Raw genomic sequence first — 24,030 nt, forward strand, 5'->3', positions numbered from 1 at the left:
GGACAAGGAAAAACGTGCTCCACGTTAAAATTATATGGAATTTTAACACCAAGAAGCAGCCAATTTAGTCCAACAGATCCATGCTGCACATGAACCTACTTACTTGACAGATGAACAAATCCATTTTAGAAAGCGTTGGTTCAGCTACAACTGGAATATTGTGAAATGCTGCAGGAACTCAGCCGGTCTCACAGTGTCCATAGGAGGTAAAGATGTATTAATGACATTTCAGGCCTGAGCCCATCTTCAAGCCCTCCTCCTCGTAAGAGGGGCTCAGGCCCGAAATGTTGCTAAATACGTATTTTGGCATATGCCGTCTTGAAACCCTCAAAAATCAGAGGTCAATATGAGACCTTAAATTCAACTAAAAAAAAACATTCGATGTAGATTCAGTGTATAAGATGACCCGAAGCAGCTCCCCAACACCAGGCGCTGCCATAACCCACCCAGACATTTTACAACTCTAGAGCCCGAGGTCTCCGCTCCTGCCTGGTAGGCCAAGGTCCCTACTCCTGCCCGGGAGCCGACATGTAGCCGTGGATCCTGCACGAAGCACGCGAGGCAACTTCTTCGATGCGGGTGGCAGCACACCCACTGTTGAGAATGGAGTCACCTTCGCTGGCTCCGGCTGCAGCCGACGCTGAAGACTTGGACCCAGCTCCGCTTGGCATCTTCCCAGCCAGGAACAAAGGTTTTTTTTTAACACACTATTATTGTAATTCTTTGTTTGGGCTGTTGCTGGGAGGCCCGGACTTGTACGCCCAATATATGATAAAAACATGAAAATGAGGCTGAAAATGGGGCTGCTTGGTCTAAAGGTTGATTTATTCGCCGAAATATACAGTATATATTTACCTCCTATGAACACTGCCAGACCGGCTGAGTTCCTCCAGCATTTCTGTGTGTTTTTACTACAATCACAGTGTCTGCGGTCTTTCGTGTTTGACATCTGGAATATTGTATCTAGCTCTGGGTACAGCACTCTGAGAAAAAGGGCAAATGCTTCCAAGAAGGTGCAGAGGAAAGTTACAAACCGGATTCCAGGAATTAGGGACTTCAGCAAAGAATGAGAAGCTGGCAGGACTCAGCAGGTCGGGATCCTTCATTGAGAGCTAAGTAGGAAAGGGTGAAATCATGGAATATTAGAGGTGAGTATAGGCTTTTCAGCCTTTGAGGTTGATTGATGTAAACCTTCTCAATAAACTCCAGAGGGTTGATAACTAGGCCGGCGACATTATGGGAACCAGACCACTTCATCAAGGACATAGAGGTGGTGTCTTAAGAAAGCAGCCTCTATCCTCAAGGAACTTCCACCACCCAGGCCATGCTCTCTTCTCCCTGCTACCATTGGGAGAAATGATGAGCACCCAGTGGCACAAGGACCGCTTCTTCTCTGCTGCCATCAGATTGCTGAATGGTCAATGAACCACAGACACGGCCTTCCTTTGACTTTGTATTTATTTTGTAAGGTGGTTTGCACTGTGATTCTGCCACAAAACAATGAATTGTTGACATGCTCATGACAATGAGTTCTGATTCAACCTTCCCTACCTCGTACCCGTAACCCTCTACTTTTCTTTCATCCATGTGGTTGTCGAAGAGTCTTTTAAATGTCTATATTGTACCAGCCACCACCACCACCCCTGGCAATCCATTTTGGGCACCCACTACTTTCTGTGTAAAACTAATTTATCCCTGGCATTTCCCCTAAACTTTCCTCCACTCATCTTGTACACATGTCCTCTGATGTTTGCTACTCTTGCCCTGGGAAAAAGGTGCTGGGTGTTTTACCCCATGTGTGTCTCTCATAATCTTTTAGATATCAAAGGCAGGGGTGGGGGGGGGGAAGTTGGAAAGAAGGGAAGGGGATAAAGAAGCTGAATGGGCTAAAAATTGAGAGGGTGTTGGACAGAAGGTAGAAGAGGGGGCGAGGCATGTAGAGGGATAGACCATTGGGAGGAGGGGCAGTGGAAGGTTAGAGAGGAAAGTGAGAAAATGAGTAGATAAAGAGATGGAAAAAGTGGCACCAGATAGAGGCTGGGATGACCTAAAATTATAAAAAATAATCTATGTTCACCCCAATGGGTTTTGACTGTCCCACAGGAACATCAAGTTTCACTCTGGCAACACATTGAAACCGAGGACTGACACGTCTGTGTGGGAATGGTGAAGGGAATTGAAATGATTGGCTACTGGGAATTTTAGCTTGAACCCTCAGACAGAGTGCAGGTCGAAGTGGTCACCCAACCTGGACTTTGCCTTGTCAATGTAGATGAGGCCCCACTGAGAGCAGTAGATTAGGTTGGATGATGTGAACACCCAGCTCTGCCTCACCCGGATGGACTGTTGGCGGCCCTGGGTGGAGGCGAGGGGGGAGATGTACATGAGGCTTCTGGCATACCTGAAAAACTGGAGCTTTGTGGGATATTCAAAATCATGAAGGGCAGTAAAGTCAAGAACAGGAGGACACAGAATGAAGGTAATTGAGTCAAAAACCAATAATAATTTGAGAATTACTTTTAAGCATAGAATACAGTAATTGAGGTCTGAAATGCACTACCAGAAAATAGCACAGGAACAGGCCTTTTCACCCATCATGTCTGTGCCAAACATTATACCAATTTAAACTGCTTATTTGCCTGCAAGTGGTCCATACCCCTTAATTCCCTACCTTTATAAATGCCTCTTAGTCTTTGCTATCATGTGTGCTTCTACCACCACCCCTGGCAGTGCATTTCAGCCATGTACCACCATGTATAAAAAAACTTGCATCGTAAATCTCCTTCAAAGTTTCCCCTCTCACCCTAAATCTGCACACAAGTATTTGACAATTCCACCCTGGGAGAAAAGCCATCTTCAATAGGGCTCAAAGAATTTCGAGGATCCCTACCATCTACCACACTGTATCTTTGGCCCACTACCATCAGGAAGGAGGTACAGGAGCATCAAAATCAGGATGGCCAGGCTGGGGAATAGTTTCTCCCAGTAGGTTGTGAATTTGATGAATGGAATTCTGTAACCTTAATTCTCTTAAACAAATCAAGTAAAGTCTGTGTGTGTGTGTGTGTGTGTGTGTGTGTGTGTGTGTGTGTGTTTTCACACACATACTCCTAAATACTACCATACCTTACTTTGTCTTTTTCTTGCATTTTTTTTTTATTTTGTAAACTGGTTTATAAAAATGCTTGCACTGTGATGTTGCCACAAAACAACAAATTTCTTGACATGTTCATGACGAGGAATTCTGATTCTCCTACATCTTTACTTCCGATGGATGCTGCAAGACCAACCGAGTTTCTCCAGCATTTCTGTTTTGACTGCAATCACACCATGTGCAGAATTTCGTGGTTCACACCAAATGAGACTTAACTGAAGTTTTATACAGCTGCAACATGACTTCCAAACTTTCACTGTCAACACCACAACCATTGAAAGCAAACATGCCATGTACCGTTGTGACCACCCCACCCACTTGTGTGGCCACTTTGAAGAAGCTATGGACTTGCACCCAAAGTTCCATCAATCTATCAAAGCTCCTCAGGATCCTGCCATTTCCTCTTGGAAGTGACCTCCCAAAGTGCAACACCTCACACCTACTCACAAATCGATAATGAGCATGTTTGGCAGAGATGAACTACAGAAAGGATTAAAAACTTTGAAGGAAGATTGACAAAGGATGTTGCAGGTAATTGCTCTTATAAATGGTGAAGATTTCAAATTAGAAGGAACAGATGACAGGTTGTTGAGCTTTTCGTCAGGCTGCTTCAAAACGCCATCAGCCAAAGCTTCTCGATACATTGACTTAATGACCACTTATCGATTCTACAGATTTGCTGTTCTTTTCTCAATGCTTTTTACGTCAAGCACAATAACTGGTTTTACAATGACCAGCTGATCTATTCTCACTAAAATGTAAAATGCAGGGATTGACTGAATACATACCATCTCACCATTAGCCCTTGCTCCATGAAGCTTTTCAGGTTAGGAAGTGTCTGTCGGAGATCTGGTGTGGACATACCGTGCTGGTACCTTAGCTGTAAATACAAACAACGGCGTTTAGTGTATCCTTACTTTTCAAACGCTGCGCAGAATTAGCTTTTCTCAAATGAAGATCTCCACAGAGTGGATATAATTCAACATTTGAAACTCCAATCAGTCCACCATTACTTGATTACAAAACTGCTATGTAATAATGCAAAGGGGCTGAAAACACCTCGCTCTTTCTTCATTTCAGTTCATTTTAATGATAACAAGTTTATTATCATATAAGACATAGAAGCAGAATTAGACCATTTGGCCTATCAAGTCTGTTCCACCACTCAAATCATGTTTCCTCTCCACCCCATTCTCCTCATAACCTTTGACACCTTTACTAATCAAGAATCGACCAATCTCCACTTTAAATATGCCCAATGACTTAGACTCCACAGCTGTTTTTGGCATAGATTCAGCAAACCTCTGGCTGAAGACATTTCCTATCGCATTCTAAAGAGACTTCCTTTTATTCTGAGGCTGTGCCCTCCAGTCCTAGACTCTCCCACCACTGGAAACGTCTTCTCCACGTCGACTCTATCCAGCCCTTTCAATGTTCAGGAAGTCTCAATGTGATACCCCCTCATCCGTCCAAACGGCAACAACTATAGGCCCAGAGGTGTCAGTTGATAACTTTCTCATCCCCGGGGTACATAACCTTCTCATCCCCGGGGTACATAACCTTATCCATGGGGTACATAGTCTTCTCATCCCCGTGGTACATAACCTTCTCATCCCCAGGGGATATCACCTTGTCCCCGGGGTTCATAGTCTTCTCATCCTTGGGGTACATAACCTTCTCATCCCCGTGGTACATAACCTTCTCATCCCCGGGGTATATAACCTTGTCCCCGGGGTTCATAGCCTTCTCATCTCTGGGGTACATAACCTTCTCATCCCCGGGGGATATCACCTTGTCCCCGGGGTTCATAGTCTTCTCATCCCTGGGGTACATAACCTTCTCATCCCCGTGGTACATAACCTTCTCATCCCCGGGGTATATAACCTTATCCATGGGGTACATAGCCTTCTCATCCCTGGGGTACATAACCTTCTCATCCCCGTGGTACATAACCTTCTCATTCCTGGGGTATATAACCTTGTCCCCGGGGTTCATAATCTTCTCATCCCTGGGGTACATAACCTTCTCATCCCCGTGGTACATAACCTTCTCATCCCCGGGGTATATAACCTTGTCCCCGGGGTTCATAGCCTTCTCATCCCTGGGGTACATAACCTTCTCATCCCCGGGGTACATAACCTTATCCATGGGGTACATAGCCTTCTCATCCCCGGGGTTCATAGCCTTCTCATCCCTGGGGTACATAACCTTCTCATCCCCGGGGTATATAACCTTGTCCCCGGGGTTCATAGCCTTCTCATCCCCGGGGTACATAACCTTCTCATCTCCAAGGTACATATGCAATGAATTCTTACTTGCTGAACAAGCAATTTAAAAAAAACTACAAAAGAACACACAAAAACAGCTACAATAGTATGCTTAATTTATTTAAAAGGGCAATAAACATAATAAAAAGATAATAGAAAATGTTCACAGTTAACCTCAAGTGTAAAAAGTGACTGTGCAATAGCACAGACAGTCCTTTAATGGTGTTGAAGCAGTCCCTGATCAGTGTAACTAAGGGGGGGGGGGGGGTTTCAAGAGCCTGATAGCTGTTGGAAATTAACTGTTCTTGAACCTGCAGGTGCTGGTCTTCAGACTGTGGAACCAAGGGGTTGTAGACAATTTGACATTTCTGCAAATTGTGACAGTAATGCAAACACAGCACCAAGAGTGTATAAAAGTCAGGAGAAGCCCCATGCAAATGTCACAAGACTCAGACTACTCCTCGGACACGGCATCTCGGTGTACAGGCACGAGGCACATCACTAAAAAATACTGGAGAGCTGCACAGACTGAGGGTTAGCGACGCTTCATCTGAGAAAGTTAGCCACCCAAGAATAAATGATGAAACAAATTGCAAGGCAGAGTAGACAGCAAAGATTCACGCAATAAAAGTTATTTGCTGAAGACTTGCTTAATATCATTTGTAGAATGACCCAGAATGCAGCTGGGCTCATGCCAGCACCCAGCAGACCAATCCCTTCTCTCCTGTTGCCCCTCCCTCTTTCCCTGTCCTTTCACCATTTAGTCTTTCACTTGTTCTTCTAACTCCCCTCTGGCTACCTTTGCCACTGATCTACACTACAATTACCCTCCCACATCTTTAGGATTTAGGAGGAAGCCAGATCACCCGGCTTAAACCTATGCAGAAAATGGAAGAACATTTAAACTCTACACAAAGAGCAGAACAGAGGTGCTTGAAGTAGCAGCTCTAAATGCAGAAAAAAAAAATTGGAATAAAATCTGAGAGAGGAGAAATCTCTAGAATTATTTGAAGAGAGGGGCCTTGTATTACTTAACAATTTTAACAACATCAGGATGCTTAAAAACACATTACATTGAAAGTGCATTTAATGTGTTATAACTACTAAATGCAAAAAATAAACTCCCAGATGCAGAAAGAGATATCAACTTGACGGCCTAGTGCTAAAGCATTGTTATAGATCACAGAATGAGAAAGTTAGAGGAGAATGATAATGAGCGTGCCATATATACATGCACTGAAATTCTTTCTTGCCGAATAGACCACAAGATATAGGAGCTGAATTAGGCCCTCAGCCCGTCGAGTCCGCTCCGCCATTCCATCATGAGCTGATCCATTCTCCTGCTCAGCCCCATTCCCTGACCTCCCCGTTACCTGTGATACCTCTCAATCTCTGCGTTAAACACACCCAACGACTTGACCCCCACAGCTGCCTGAGGTAGCAAACCAGAGGGTCACCACTCGGGCTAAAAAAAGAAACCCTCCGCTTCTCTGTTTTAAATGGGCGACCCTCGATCCTGAAGTTGTGCCCTCTGGTCCTAGTCCAACCAAACAGGTACTTCATTAAAAATTACAATAGCATAGATTAAATTAAAAATAGATAACAAACACCCTTTTTCAGCAGAGGGACAGCCTTAAGACCACCTGGATGCATCCCCGATCCAAACACTGGCACCTCCTGGACTACATCCTGGTGCGAGAAAGTGACAAACAAGATGTGCTCCACACCAGGGTCATGCCTAGCGCGGAATGCCACACTGACCACCGGCTGGTTCGCTGCAAGCTCAACCTTCACTTCAAGCCAAAGCCCAGGAACAATAAAGCCCCCAGAAAGAGGTTCAATGTTGGAAAACTGCAGTCAGACGAAGCGAGAGGAAACCTCCAGGCAAACCTCAAAGCAAAGCTCGACGTTGCAACCCGCCTCACGGACCCGTCCCCTGAAACCCTCTGGGATCAGTTGAAGACTACCATACTGCAATCCACTGAAGAGGTACTGGGCTTCTCCTCCAGGAAAAACAAGGACTGGTTTGACGAAAACAGCCAGGAAATCCAGGAGCTGCTGGCAAAGAAGCGAGCTGCCCACCAGGCTCACCTTACAAAGCCGTCCTGTCCAGAGAAGAAACAAGCCTTCCGTCGCACATGCAGCCATCTTCAGCGCAAACTCCGGGAGATCCAAAATGAGTGGTGGACTAGCCTCGCCAAACGAACACAGCTCAGCGCGGACATTGGCGACTTCAGGGGTTTCTACGAGGCTCTAAAGGCTGTGTACGGCCCCTCACCCCAAGTCCAAAGCCCGCTGCGCAGCTCAGACGGCAAAGTCCTCCTCAGCGACAAGATCTCCATCCTCAACCGATGGTCAGAACACTTCCAATCTCTTTTCAGTACCAACCGCTCAGTCCAAGATTCCGCCCTGCTCCAGCTCCCTCAACAGCCCCTAAGGCTAGAGCTGGATGAGGTTCCCACCCTGGATGAGACATATAAGGCAATCGAACAACTGAAAAGTGGCAAAGCAGCAGGTATGGATGGAATCCCCCCAGAAGTCTGGAAGGCTGGCGGCAAAACTCTGCATGCCAAACTGCATGAGTTTTTCAAGCTTTGTTGGGACCAAGGTAAACTGCCTCAGGATCTTCGTGATGCCACCATCATCACCCTGTACAAAAACAAAGGCGAGAAATCAGACTGCTCAAACTACAGGGGAATCACGTTGCTCTCCATTGCAGGCAAAATCTTCGCTAGGATTCTACTAAATAGAATAATACCTAGTGTCGCTGAGAATATTCTCCCAGAATCACAGTGCGGCTTTCGCGCAAACAGAGGAACCACTGACATGGTCTTTGCCCTCAGACAGCTCCAAGAAAAGTGTAGAGAACAAAACAAAGGACTCTACATCACCTTTGTTGACCTCACCAAAGCCTTCGACACCGTGAGCAGGAAAGGGCTTTGGCAAATACTAGAGCGCATCGGATGTCCCCCAAAGTTCCTCAACATGATTATCCAACTGCACGAAAACCAACAAGGTCGGGTCAGATACAGCAATGAGCTCTCTGAACCCTTCTCCATTAACAATGGCGTGAAGCAAGGCTGTGTTCTCGCACCAACCCTCTTTTCAATCTTCTTCAGCATGATGCTGAACCAAGCCATGAAAGACCCCAACAATGAAGACGCTGTTTACATCTGGTACCGCACGGATGGCAGTCTCTTCAATCTGAGGCACCTGCAAGCTCACACCAAGACACAAGAGAAACTTGTCTGTGAACTACTCTTTGCAGACGATGCCGCTTTAGTTGCCCATTCAGAGCCAGCTCTTCAGCGCTTGACGTCCTGCTTTGCGGAAACTGCCAAAATGTTTGGCCTGGAAGTCAGCCTGAAGAAAACTGAGGTCCTCCATCAGCCAGCTCCCCACCATGACTACCAGCCCCCCCACATCTCCATCGGGCACACAAAACTCAAAACGGTCAACCAGTTTACCTATCTCGGCTGCACCATTTCATCAGATGCAAGGATCGACAATGAGATAGACAACAGACTCGCCAAGGCAAATAGCGCCTTTGGAAGACTACACAAAAGAGTCTGGAAAAACAACCAACTGAAAAACCTCACAAAGATAAGCGTATACAGAGCCGTTGTCATACCCACACTCCTGTTCGGCTCCGAATCATGGGTCCTCTACCGGCACCACCTACGGCTCCTAGAACGCTTCCACCAGCGTTGTCTCCGCTCCATCCTCAACATCCATTGGAGCGCTCACACCCCTAACGTCGAGGTACTCGAGATGGCAGAGGTCGACAGCATCGAGTCCACGCTGCTGAAGATCCAGCTGCGCTGGATGGGTCACGTCTCCAGAATGGAGGACCATCGCCTTCCCAAGATCGTATTATATGGCGAGCTCTCCGCTGGCCACCGTGACAGAGGTGCACCAAAGAAAAGGTACAAGGACTGCCTAAAGAAATCTCTTGGTGCCTGCCACATTGACCACCGCCAGTGGGCTGATAACGCCTCAAACCGTGCATCTTGGCGCCTCACAGTTTGGCGGGCAGCAGCCTCCTTTGAAGAAGACCGCAGAGCCCACCTCACTGACAAAAGGCAAAGGAGGAAAAACCCAACACCCAACCCCAACCAACCAATTTTCCCTTGCAACCGCTGCAATCGTGTCTGCCTGTCCCGCATCGGACTGGTCAGCCACAAACGAGCCTGCAGCTGACGTGGACTTTTTACCCCCTCCATAAATCTTCGTCCGCGAAGCCAAGCCAAAGAAGAAGAAAGGAGCAGTGCAATATGGGGAGGTTGGAAAGAAACTGCTTTTGAACCGAGAGATGCTGACGTTCAGGCCTTCTGTATCTTCTTGAGGCAGCACTTCACATCAGTGTCTTCAAAAGATGGGAGGTCAGAGCTTATAATGGACCTGGTCATGTTTGCTACCTTCTGCATTCCTGGGCCATTGTATCACCAAATTAGGCTGTGATGAATCCAGTCAGTATACTTTCCAAAGTGCACCTGTAAAGTTTGAAAGAGATCGGCAACAAGCCAGATCTCCTCAGACTTCTTAGAAAGTACAGGCGTTGGTGTACCTTCTTCACAGTTAGAAATGAAAGTAATGGGAAAATTCTTTACCCATGACTGACAGCTGTGCCTTCAGGTGTCGAGTGCAAGGCCTTGAAAATCCCTCCCTCAACCTGTGGACTTATCTACCATTCTCCTTTTTAAAGAAGAGTCTTTCACCAAGCTTAGGGACAGCTGTCCTAAACTTAACCACTTGCTGTCATTTTTTAGATGGATAAGCATCCCTGTGAAGAAATTGAGTTTTTTAAGGTTACAACTTTTTAAAACTGCATAGTTGCAAGTTTTGAATTGCCATCAAGAAGTGTATAAATAAACTAGGGAGTGAAGGCAACTGAGAATATATGACAACTACGTCAGGAAGATGAACAGTTTAAAAAGGTCTTTGTAGCACCTATTAGTGACATGCTAGTAGACGTCCATACCTCCTTACTAATTATATTCCAATGGTTAAGATCATGAAATCAAGTAAATGTAGCGTCCATTTCTGTATTATCTACTACAGATTAGCAGATGGAAGGGTGCAGCATTCTTGAGACATTTGCCTCAAAAATAGACAAGACAATAATGTAGGCAATATACATTTTGTAAGGAAATTTGGCTAGTCCCCCTCGTCCCTTGACCACTGCAGGTGGGCCATCAAAAGCATGGATCAGAAGAAGCTATGTAGCATAGTGAATACAGCCCAGAATACAAGACAAACTTCCCTCCATGGACTCCATCTACATCTTCCGCTGATTAGGAAAGGCAGCCAACGTACTGAAGAACCCATCACACCCAGGACACACTCTCTTCTTCCTCCTTCCATCGGGAAGAAGGCTTAAGTTTGAAAGTGCGACATCAATAGGCTTAAAGGTCGTTTCTTCCACGCAAGCGTAAGGCTCCTGAATAGTGCTTGCACGCTGCCTTTGCTTGGTGTTTATAGCTTTCTTTTAATTGAAACTGTAAATTATTCTCTTTACGGGGCTGAATGATTGTTAGAGATCACCTATAAGTTAGCTAGCAGAAGCATCCTTCTCACCGTGCGAGGTCTTTGAGAAGAACTGAAATTTAAAACAAAAAAAAAGAACTTCCACAGGGAGAATCATATTATATACAGGAAGGAAGACATATTAAACTAGCGTGGTTTCAGTAGACAAGCATGTCAAATTCGCATCCTTCTTGGAGTCCATAGGTTCACTAGAGTCTCCCTCCCATCGACATGATCTACTAGGATCATTGTCTGAACAGAGCATGCAAAGTCATCAAGGACTCCTTCCAACCTGCACACATCTGTCAGCTGCTCCGTCGGGAAAGAGATCCAGGAGGATCAGAGCCAGCACCACCAGGCTGAGGAACAGCTTCTTCCCACAGGCAGCGAAACTGCTGAATGACCAAAGGAACTGCTCACACTAACTATCCGAGACTCTCATATTCATGAAGCAATATTTATTTATTTAGATAAAATACTGTCCTGTATATAATTATTTGTCTGTTTTTGTGTTATGTCTGGTTGTGCGTCTGTTTGTTTTGCACTGAGGACCAGAGAACACTGTTTCATCGTGTTGTACAGTCCGATGACTATGAATTGGACTTGATGGTCAGCATAGACATGTGATGTCTTGTTCTGTGCCTTGAAGAACATGTCTGCTTATTTATTTAAGTCTCGATAAGAGGTTCCGACCTGAAATGTTGACTACCCATTTCTCTCCACAGATGCTGCCTGACCTGCTAAGACGTTCCAATTATCCTTGTCCAGCATCTGCAGCTTTTGTGCTTCTGTCTGCCTATTTATCTTCGTGCTGTCTGTAACTTGCCACAGCAAAATCAACTGCTACAATTTCCCATGAACGGATCAACCGCAATCTGAAGTGATCCCTTGGTTATTTGAAGTAAAATGCACATTGGCAGAATGTAAACTTGCTCATGCATTTACAATGGTAATTTCACTGGTGGCTTCGAAGACTCTACTTTCTCACCTTCAATGGCACACATTAAAAGCTGTCTACAAATGCCAATCTGATGACTTTTGTCCCATCTTCCCACACCAACAGATGGTCTCCATATTCCATCTTTCGCCATTGGCCATGTCGGGATCAGTGAGTGGGGACAATCTGCAGGTGCACCAAGTAGACATGTCCGACCCTTCCAGTTATTATAGTTCTTAATGTACAGTTTATAACTTCCTCAACTATTCAGACAAGAAATATTCCCTCCTCTAATAACTTCTCTCTCCTTGTAATGTGCTTTAGTTATAGCTCCCAGAGGCAACATTATTGAGCAGCTATTGTATTGGAGTTATTTTAAGCTAAAATAACTCAAACTTTTGGCAAGAAAGCAAAGTGGATGCTTTCAGAGTAAAAAAGTCTTCAAGACATCCGTTAGGTAATAAAAAAAATCAAACAATGTACATGTGTTGCACTGTTTTCAAAATTTCAGATTACTTAAAGTGGCCAAACATCTGCAACGAGGCTTAATAATTATAAACATAAGTTGTGTTGATGGTACAAAATCTATCTTAGCAAGATGGCTTTATTTATGACAAAGACTGGATTCAGTGTTAGAAAAGCCAAACACAGAGGCTTCATTTCAACCAAGTGTCCACTTAGAACAGGGCTGTGGAAGAATTTCTTCAGCCAGAGGGTGGTGCATCTGTGGAATTTGTTGCCACAGGCAATTGTGGAGGCCAGAAGTTTGGTGTAATTTAAGGTAGAGATAGATCCCTCATTAGCTAGGGCATCAAAGGTAATGAGGAGAAGGCCGGAGAGTGGAACTGAGTGGGAGAATGGATCAGCTCATGATGGAACGACAGGGTAGACTAATTGGGCTGAATAGCCTATTTCTGCTCCCATGTCTTAGGGTCTTTATATAATGAAGTTTGGCTTTGAATTGTATGAAGGTGGATTGTGCATTGATAGTGGAATAGCTAGAAGGCTCCAAACCACACCACTGTTAAAAACAATGGCTTTGGAAATATGAAACTCATTTAATTACTTTCTTTCATTTTCAAAGTTGTAATGACAGAAAAAAATACAATTAACTGTACCATCCTGCCATTGTATTTCACAATGTGGCAATGGATTGAGAAGAACAGTGTATATAGATTGTTACTGAACTAATTTACATTGTATAAAATATAGGCAGACACATCAATTAGGAAGAGTTTGAAAGGATATGAATCAAATGGTGGCTGATGAACGTGAAAAAAATGACACACACAGATACAGTTAAATCAGAACTCATTTACTCGAGTCACACATGCATTCTTTTCAAACATTGAACCACGCACGCCACGCCATGAACATTATGTCGTCCAGTGCAGGTTCGCTAGACTTCTAGGAGTTGTAGTCTAACTGTAGAGCTGTGTCCCCTCCTCCACCCAGAACTGACACTATCACCTTGTAGTTTTTTTGGACTACATCGGACTGCTGGCTGATGAATACGGGTGGTTTTGTCAACGTGGGCAGGTTTGAACCTGTCAATTGTGAATGACAGAGGCAATTCAAGATGCAGGTTGACCTCGTTTGTCTTATCACCCTGTATAGTCCCTCATCTGGCACCCTCAAGGGCTGTCCATGTGCTTTTCCACGCACAAACATGCACTCACAGTCCTTCAGTTCGTGTGGTACATGTTTCTGATGTGATAATGGTGGTACAGGGGATAATTTGCCTAAGGTCTCCCTTAGTCTGCCCAGCAGCTCTTTGGGATCTTCATCTTTACTGGATCTGTGTGGAACGAATTCTCCTGGGACCACCAAAGGCGCACCGTATACAAACTCCACAGACAAAGTGTGAAGATCCTCTTTGGAGTTGTCCTAATGCCGAGGTAGTTCATCTGCCCAGTTGGGACCGCCATTAAGGCTGATTTAAGGCAACGATGGAATCGTTCAACAATCCTGTTGGACTGTGGGTGATAGGCGCTTGTAATGTTGAAGCCTAGAGCCAAGCAGCCGAGGTAAGGCCGTCCATAATGAAGATGTGAATTGAGGTCCTCTGTCAAAAGTGATGTGCGCTGGTAGGCCGAAGCGACTCACCCAGGAATTAAGGAATGCTCATACACAAAAGTCTGTAGAAGCATCCACCATGGGGACTGCCTCAGGCCATCTTGTAAACTGATCGATCACCGTGAAGAGAGAGCGGTAGCCTCTTGAAACTGGCATTGATCCAACAATATACACATGGACATGGTCGAAGTGGCAAGTTACCAGTGGGAAGGGTTGTAGCGGTGCTTTTGAATGCTGATGGATTTTGACTTTTTGACAAGCTACACAAGATCTGGCCATTTGCATGACATCTTTCTTCAGACCATCCCAAAAAATCTGTCTGAAATCAGACGAACGGTTGATCTGATAGATGGATGATAAAGACCATGGACAGAATCAAAAATGCGACATCTCCATGAAGCTGGAACCACTGGCCATGGATGTCCTGTTGACACGTCAAAATAGAGCAGCTTGGCATTGGCATCGATTTGCTTCCTTCCATTGCAGGTTGGTTATTGAGGTGCATCTCACCATCTTGTGCTTGGGCAGCGGCGAGAGCTGCGTAGTCAATACCGTGGTCCTTAGCTGATACTTTGAGAGCAACTGAGTGGGAAATTACATCAGCCACTACATTGTCTTTTCCAAAAAATGTGCATTTTACTCTTATATGCACATTTTGTGACAAAAATATTATATAAATATTAAGAAATGCATGCAATAATATTTATTGCTGTATGTAGTTTTTAAACTGCTCATTTGTATTAGTTCAATCATAAAAAATGACACGTACTGTATCTACTTGTGTTACAGTCAAATTTTGTGGACCCATTTTGAGGGTAAAATTTAGGGGTGGAATATTACATGCACACTACCTTTGACAGTGGTAGTTACCTGCGCTGTTCAGGGCATTGGAAGCTTGGATGTGGGAGTGGGTGGCTGGGACCGGGTAGTAAGTCTGTTTTCGGGGTGTTGGGAGCTCGGATGGGCAAGCGTCAAGAGTCCACGGTCAGGGCATCATAAGCTCTGGAGGGTGGCAGCCTGGATCACACTTGCACTCCACTAATTTCACTGCCCACTACAAAACCACATATGCCACAATCACGTGACTGCAAGCCATGCCCACTAAAGTACCATTGTGAGCATTGGCCATCCTTGTCTCAGGCAACATATTTCCGCGAACCCCACATTATGTCAAAGAGCCACGTGTATGGGGGGGGGTGTGGCAAGATGGCGTAGAGGTCAGACATGCGATCCCACCCTTCCTCAGCTAGTTTTTTAAGTACTCATTTTTAAAGTTTATAAAAATGATTAAAAATTGTATTTTTTTAATTTTTGGAACATTAGTGGGTTACAATGGCTACTAATGTAAAAAAAGCGAAAACTCAATTGCAGAAGAAACAACCTTTTAAGAGTGCTGAAGAATTGAGGCCTACCTGCTTAACTGAGGCCATAGAGTCGATTTCGGGAGTTCCTAAGGCACAGAGGAACCCTGCCCGGCTGAGTATGACGCCGGCGCCAATCCTACCGATCGATGTCGGGCGTGCGGGCAACTCTGCCGAGAGAGGAGCCCGTGCTGCCGTCGGGTGGGCCGGAGATGCAGAGTGGCGTTGGAAGCCGCACCTGTGCAGTCCCTGGCCTTACCGGGCATGGAAGGTCCCTCTAGGGTTTGGGAGTTGCTGGATCGGGTGTGGACTTGGGGGGGCCCGAGCGGCGGCATCCCAACGTGGTCAGGGTGCCGTCGTCGGGTGTTCAGACCTGCAGCCACACCAGAAAGGGACCGATGACATCTGAAGAGGAAGAAGACACCTTTACTTGGCAGCACGCAGGAGCAACTGGAAGTGGAAACTAGAGAAGGTAGGCCTCAGAAAGATGTGACAGAAGATAAGAAAGTGGTTTTGGCTAATTTGAAACTACGTTATAACATATTGCAAGCATATCAATTTGAGCATTTAATTAATCGATCTAAGCAGCGTTATTACGAGTTGGGTGAGAGAGCATATAAGATACTTGCATGGCAGTTAAAGTCGGAACAGGTTTCACGGATTATTAATGCTGTTAAAAAGAATTCAATAGTTACCTATAAACCTCAGGAAATTAATGACCAGTTTTATTAATTTTATCAAAAATTATATACTTCTGAGGGGAAACAGGATAGCAGTGTTATTGAATCTTATTTATCTAAATTAATGTTACCAGCGTTAAAGGAGGAAGATGTTGTGGAAATGGAAGCCCCATTTAAAGAATTTGAGATTAAAGAAGCTATACAGGAGATGCCAAATGGAAAGTCACCGGGGGACAATGGATTTTCTGTGGAATTTTACAAAGTTTTTTATATGTTTGAGGATGTATTACAACAAGTAATTGAAGAGCATGAGTTGCCGGAATCTTGCTGTAATTCCAAAAAAAGATCGAGATCCGTTGCAAGTGTCTTCATATAGACCTATTTCTCTACAGAATGTAGACTATAAAATTATAGTAAAAGTGTTAGCAAATTGACTTGCTAAGTATTTACCTAAATTGATACATATTGACCAAACAGGTTTTATTAAGAATAGAAATGCATCAGATAATATTCTTCGATTGATTACTTTGGTCAATGCATATCGACAGCAGCCCAACCATCCAATGGTGGTTGCGCTTGATGCGGAAAAGGCCTTTGATAGGGTTGAATGGGAATTTTTATTTAAGGTGTTGGAGAAGTTTAAATTTGGCCCTTTTTTTATTGGTTGGGTTAAAGCTTTATATACAAACCCGATTGCCAGGGTGGTGACAAATGGTCAAGTTTCATTATTGTTCAAATTGACGTGTTCGATTCGACAAGGGTGTCCACTGTCACCAGCCTTGTTTGCATTGGCTATTGAACCGTTAGCTCAAATAATAAGACAGAATGAACAGATAAGAGGGATGAGAGTTATGGATGATGAATATAAGATTAATTTATTTGCAGATGATGTTTTGATATATTTGACAGACCCAGAACGATCATTGCCGCTTCTGCAGGAATGTTTATTGCAATATGGAACATTATCTGGATATAAGGTTAATTGGAATAAGAGTGACATTTTGCCAGTTGGAGAAGGAGATTATTCAGAATATAAAGATATTATAAAATTGAAAATGGTCTGATAAAATTAAATATTTAGGAATAATTGAAAATGCTGATCATCAATCTTTATATAAGTTAAATTGTGTTCCTTTACTAAAAAAGATTAAAGCAGATTTAATTAAATGGAAAGATCTCCTATTAACTTTAATTGGTCGAGTTAATTGTATTAAGATGAATATTCTTCCTTGAATTCAATATTTATTTCAGTGAATACCGTGCCATCTTTTAAATGGATTTTTTTCAGGATTTAAATAAAGCCGTGAGAGAATTTTTTGGAAAGGTAAATTATCCTGGGTAGCATTACATAAACTTACTTGGAAGTATGCGTTAGGTGGGCTTCAATTACCTCACTTTCAAAATTATTATGAAGCAGCCCAGTTGAAATTTATTAGTAGATTGATGGATTTGGACCAACCCCCAAGAAGGTGAAATTTGAGATGGCTTGCATTTCTGAAATTGAGGTGCGTCAATTTATATATTGATGGAATATAAATTTGTTGCAGGAATATAATATGACTATATTAATGCATTTATTAAAGGTGTGGTCTAAAAGAAATAAGATTTTAGGATGAAAAGGTAAATTGTCAATTTTAACTCCATTATATAATAATCAGCTTATTCCTTTTTCAATATTTAATAAGTATTTAAAGAGTTGGGATTTTAAGGGTATAAAGACATTGCAGGATTGTTTTGTAGGACAGTTTCTTTCCTTTAATCAATTGAGGGAGCATTTTGATATTGCTGAAAATTCTTTGTTGGTTTATTATCAACTTCGAGCTCTGGTGAAAGACATGTATGGTAGAGGGATGACTTTACCTGTATTGACAGAATTTGAATATTTGATTTCTTCTATATCAAAAAAGGGATATATTTGTTATGTATCAAGTGTTACAAGACAATATGGATAAACCAGAATGGGAGAAGTCTAAGCTTAAGTGGGAAAAACTTTTGTTTTTCCTGAAGATTATTGGGCAGAAATGTGCTACGACAGTGTAACTAAATTGATGAATGTACGACATGGAATGGTTAATTATTTTTACATCAGTTATATTTAACTCCAGAGAAATTGAAAAAAATATGGTTTTAGTAACTCGGATTCCCGTTTTAGATGTGGTGTATGTACTGGTACTTTTTTACATGCTGCTTGGTCTTGTGTTCATGTACAACCATTTTGGGAAGAAATTAGGTTAATTTTGGAAAAATGATATAACATTAAGTTACCATTAGATCCATCTATTTTTTAATGGGTTACATGGTATCTTTAAAGAGATTAGGGCTGGATAAATTTCAGATTGAATTTGTACGTTTAGTACTGCCTGTAGCTTGTAAATGTGTCGCAAGTACATGGACAGATAACACAGTGATTAATATAATGCGATGACATTGAATTCAAAGCTTGCATTGTTATGGAAAAAAATTACATACAATCTGCATGATAATAATAATTTTTTTGTTAACAGGTGGTTACCATATTTGGAATATATGAATTTAGATGTACTTTGATGTATTATATATTTTTCCTTTTTTTTTTAAGCTCTCCCTAAGAGAGCTGGCTGCTGGGGTGGGAGGGTATAATTTTTTTTTGTGTTTATGTTTTTTTTAATATATAATTATATAAAATTATTTATATTGGACTGTATATTGTTTTTCTATTAACGATTTTCTTAAATAAATAGTTTTTTTAAAAAAAAAGAGCCACGTGTGGCTCGTGAGCCGCAGTTTGGCCACCCTTGGTCTAGACTGTGAGTCACAAAGTCATGTCAAGTTTTCTTCTTATGTACATTAGAGAATTAGATGGCTCTTTAATGTCAATTTGATAGGTTCACGTTCTCCAAAATGGCAACTTGCTTTTATTCTGGCTAGTTATTCGGTTAATTGTATCCCATTTACATATCTGCATGGACGAGACTGAACAAACACCAGAGGACATCTGTACAAGGGGAGGAAAGTTTAGGGAAGATGTCAGGAGTAATTTTTTTTTAAACAGAATCGTGAGTGCCTGGAATGCATTTGTAGTGGTACAATAGGACATTTAAAAGACTCTTGGACAAGCACATGGATGCAAGAAAAATAGAGGGTTACGGGCGTGAGGTAGGGAAGGTTTAGTTTGTTGAGTAGGTTTATATAAGTTGGCACAAAATTGTGGGGTGAAAGGACTGTACTGTGGTGCAATATTCTATGTTCTAGTGCTGAATGAGACTGGTAACCTGAAGGGCAGATAGCTTAAGAATCCTTTTACTTCGTGTTCCTGAGTCACAGAGTTAAACAGCACAAAACTACCCTACCTGAGCTAGTTTGTCCATATCCCTCCATTTACCTGTCTAAATGTCCTTCAAACATTGTAATGGTTCCCACCTCCAGCATTATTTTCTAAATGGGAAAAGAGTTCAGAAGGCGGAGGTCCAAAGGGAGTCCTTGTGCAGGATTCACTAAAGGGTAACTAGCAGGTGGAGTCATTAGTAAGGATGGGAAATGAAATATTAGCATTCATTTCGACGACTAGAAAAAAAAGGCAAGGATATCATGCTGAGGTTTTACAGGCCATTGGTCAGACCAGATATGGAGCATTGCAAGCAGTTACGGGCCCCATAATTAGGGGAGGATGTACTGGCATTGAAGAGGGTTCAGAATGATCCCAGGGACAAGAAAGTTAACATATGAAGAACGTATGAAGGCTCTGAGCTTGTACTTGCTGGCCACCCTTGGTCTAGATGAATGAGGAGGAATCTTGTCGAAACACAGAGAATATTGAAAAGGCTAGATAGAGTGGATGTGAAGATGTTTCCAGTAGTGGGAGAGTTCAAGACCAGAGAGCACAGCCTCAGAATAAAAGGACTTTAATTTAGAATAGAGATGAGAAGTTTCTTGAGGGTTGTGAATCTGTGGAATTGGTTGCCATAGACAGCCGAGGAGATTTGGGTAGGTTTAAAGTAGAGGGTAATAGTTTCTTGATGAGCAAAGGTATCAAAGGTCAGGTGGAGAAGGTGAGAGAATGGAGCTGAAAGGAAAAATACATCAGCTTTCATTTGAATGGTGGAACACACCTGATGGACTGAATGGCCTAATTCTGCTCTTGACTTATTTCCTTTGGCAGCTTGTTCTATACACCCACTGACCGCCCTCTGTGAAAAAAAGTGCCCCTCAGGTCCCTCATCAGTCTTTCCCCTCTCACCTTCAATCTCTGCTCTCTAGATTTGGATTCCCATACCCTGTGAAGATGACCATGAATATTTACCTTATCCATGCCCCTTAGTTTTATCGAGGTGGTTACCAGGAAAGTGGATGAAAGAAAGGCTTGAATGCTGTTTACTTTACTAAGGCCTTTGACAAAGTCCCAGATGGGAGGTTAGATAGGAAGGTTCAGAACTTGATATTCATGGTGAAGTAGTAAACTGGATTTGATATTGCCTTTATGGGAGAAGCAAGAGAGTGGTAGTAGGCTATTGCCTCTCTGACTGGAAGCCTGTGACTAGAGGTGTGCATCAAGGATCAGTGCTGGGTCAACTGTTATTTGTCATCAGTGATAATGTTGTAAATTGGATCAGTATGTTTGCAGATGATGCAAAGATTAGAGATGTCATGGACAGGAAGGATTTCAAAGCTTGTTAAAGGGACCTAGATCAGATGGAAAAATGGCAGATTGAATTTAATACAGACGAAATGAGAGATGTTGCATTTTTGAAGTACAAACCAAGGTAAACAGTCGGGAACTGAGGTGATCTGGAAATACAGATACATAATTTGGCACATTGACCAAGGTCAAAGAATTGAGTACAAGAGCTGGGATGTTAGGGTGAAGTTGTACAAGACATTAGTGAGGCTAAATTTGGAGTCATGTGTGCACTAACTACAAGAAGGCTATCAATCCATTTGAAAGAGTACAGAGAAGAGTTATGAGGATATTGCCAGGACCAGGAGCTGAGTTACGTGGAAAGGTTAAACAGATTAGGATTTTATTCCCCGAAGTGTAGAAAAATGAGGAGAGATTTGATAGAGGTTTACAAAACTTTCATGGGTATAGATAAAGAGTAAATGCAAGTAGGTTTTTTCCTCTGAGGTTAGGTGAGATACAAACCAGAGGACATGTGTTGTGGGTGAAAGGGGAGAAGTTTAGGGGGAATTTCTTCACACTAAGGGTGGTGGGACTGTGGAATGAGCTGCCAGATGAAGTGGTGAGTGCAGGCTCAATTTTAACATGTAAGAAAAATTTGGAGAGATACATGGATGGGAGGAATATGGTGCCTGATGAACGCGAAAAAACTGACACCCACAGATACAGGTCAACCAGTGTGACAAGGCAAAGTAATAGTTTGGCACAGACTAAAAGGGCTTGTTTTGTGCTGTAATGTTCTTTGATTTTATATATAGCTATAATGTCACCCCTCATCCTCTAATGGGGAAAAAAGCCCCAGTCTATCCAGCCTCCACAACTCAAGCCACTAATCCTGGCAACATTCTCATGAACCTTTTCTGCACCCTTTCCAGCTTAATGAATATGATCACATAACAAGAGGTTTTGTCATTCTCTTGAAACATTATCTACATCATGCTTAAAAACACAACTGAAAATCTCAGGATGCCTTGGAATAAACAGAATAAAAGTTATTGTTTAAAACAGGCGACCTTGCAATTCAGATAACCTCAAAAATATTTTTGCCCGTGCACAATTAAAATTAGACAAAATGCATGATACACCAATCTAAGGAGGAAGCACAACCAGATGAAGGGCATAAATTCTGTGACACATTTACACTCACATTTTTAAAAATTAAATTTAGACATAAAGCACGGGAACAGGCCCTTTTGGCCCACAAGCCCATGCCGCCTAAATACCTCAATTAATCTACCACCTATCCTGGGGACCTCATATTGATGGAATCGTGAGGAAGGCTCACGAGCGGCTCTACTTCGGTGGGAGTTTGAGAAGATTTGGAATGTTACCAAAGACTCTTGCAAATTTCTACAGGTATACCATGGGGAGATACAGGATATTTGGCCAAGTTTAATGTACTGTATGAATAGATGTTATTGTCATTGATGACAGCATCAGGCAAGGTTTGAAAAGTTAAGTTGAAATCATTTACCAAAAAAGAAAATCATCTATCAATTGCAGGACTGAATAATCACAAGCATCTTGGAGAGTATTCTGACCGGATGCATCACTGTCTGGCACAGATCTGCCAATGCACAGGGCAGAAATAGGCTACAGAGAGTTGTGAACTCGACCAGCGCCATCATGGGCACTCGTCTTCACTTCCTTAAGGACATCTACAAGAGGCAGCCTCTCTCATCAAGGACCCTCACCACCCAGGCCAGGCCCTCTTCTCACGGCTACCATCAGGAAGGAGGTTCAGGAGCCCGAAGACGAGCACCCAGCGGCACAAAAACAGCTTTTTCCCCACCGCCATCAGATTCTTGAACGGGCAACGAACCACAGACACGACCTCACTTTCTCTCTTCTTTTGCACTAATTTTTTTTAATAGTGTATTTACAGAAATGCAATTTATAGCAATTTGCAGCTGTAATAGACAGTAATACTGCCACAAAACAACAAGTTTTGTGACATATGACAATGAACCTGATTCTGAACCCCATACATTTTGGAGGATGGGAGGAAACCGGAGCTCCCGGAGGAAACCCACGCAGACACGGGGAGAAGGTACAAACTGCTTACCGACTGTGTTGGATTTGAACCTGGGTCATTGGCGCTGCATTAACTGCTAAACCAACCAATTCTTTTTCAGTCCTCGATTTGAATTTTAGGCAATAAAGAGAAGCTGGAGGGACTCAGTGAATTGGGCAGCACTCTTGGGTAGAAATGGTCAGTTAAAGTGTTGGGTCAAGATCCTTGATCCAGACTAAAGTCAAAAGGGGTGATATGAAATCCATCATAGACAGGGGAGGGAGAAGGAGGAGGATTTCTACCCATGAATGCTGTTTGACTCCCAGATTTCCTTTTGGTTCTCACGATTACAGCAGCTCTCTGATTCTCTACTGAAATTAAGGGAGCTTGTTTTAATTTTAGATTCCAATTACTCAATTCAATTTTCCTCTCTGCTATTTCGCATGAGAGCTCATTTTCCCTCTCCCATATCCAAGTCTAGATTGCAGGTTAAAACAATGCTCATGATTGATGATCAAAATTGAAGGCAGACTCATCTTTTATGTGCTCTTCAGCCTGACCTTGACTTTGGTGGGCAGATATCATTCCTCTAGTTCATGACAATTTGTTGAGTGGCTGCTGGAGCAACTGAAACCCCAGTCCAGCTGCAAGGTTATGAATTACTTTTGTTCAGCCTGTACATTGCAATGTACATTGCACATCAAGAGATTTTGTGAAGAAATAAACGGAGTATGCTCACTGACAGATAACCCTAAACCTATCCCTCCCACCTCATCGATGTGATCTACTGGGATCGTTGTCTGAAGAGGGACTGCAAAATCATTGAGGACCCCTTCCACCCCGCACACAGCATCTTTCAGCTGCTCCCGTCGGGGAAGAGATCCAGGAAGATCAGAGCCAGCCCCACCAGGCTGAGGAACAGCTTCTTCCCACGGACAGTGAGAATGCTGAACGACCAAAGGAACTGCTCACACTAACCATCTGAGACTTTCATTTGTACAAAACAATATTTATTTTTATTGATGCAATACTTGTCCTGCATACATATTATTTATCTGTATGTGAGTTATGTCTGGTTATGTGTCTGCACGTTTTGCACTTTCGTTGGGTTGCACTTGTACAATCAGATGACAATAAACTTGACTTGAATAGCAGTATAGCAGCACTGGTCGATGGAATTTAATGCAGACAAGTGTGAGGTGTAGCATTTTGGAAGGACAAACCAAGGTATGACATACACGGTAAATGGTAGCCCACTGAGGAGTGCAACAGAACAGATGGATCTTGGAGTATAGATACATAATTCCCTGAAAATGGCATCACAGGTACATAAATGTTGTAAAGAGAGCCTTTGGCATATT

The 24,030-nt window shown here is 43.0% G+C and overlaps 1 protein-coding gene across 1 annotated transcript in view; it reads right to left on the bottom strand.

Moving 5' to 3' along the window:
- The window catches only part of uvrag (UV radiation resistance associated gene), a 371,671-nt gene that overhangs the window by 12,795 nt on the left and 334,846 nt on the right, over positions 1–24,030 (bottom strand). The window contains exon 16 of the mRNA XM_069892509.1: positions 3,943–4,034. Within this exon, the coding sequence (XP_069748610.1) occupies positions 3,943–4,034 (92 nt within the window). The remainder of the gene's footprint in view (positions 1–3,942; positions 4,035–24,030) is intronic.

The sequence above is a fragment of the Narcine bancroftii genome, chromosome 7 (assembly GCF_036971445.1).
Source record: "Narcine bancroftii isolate sNarBan1 chromosome 7, sNarBan1.hap1, whole genome shotgun sequence".
NCBI classification, from domain to species: Eukaryota; Metazoa; Chordata; class Chondrichthyes; order Torpediniformes; family Narcinidae; genus Narcine; species Narcine bancroftii.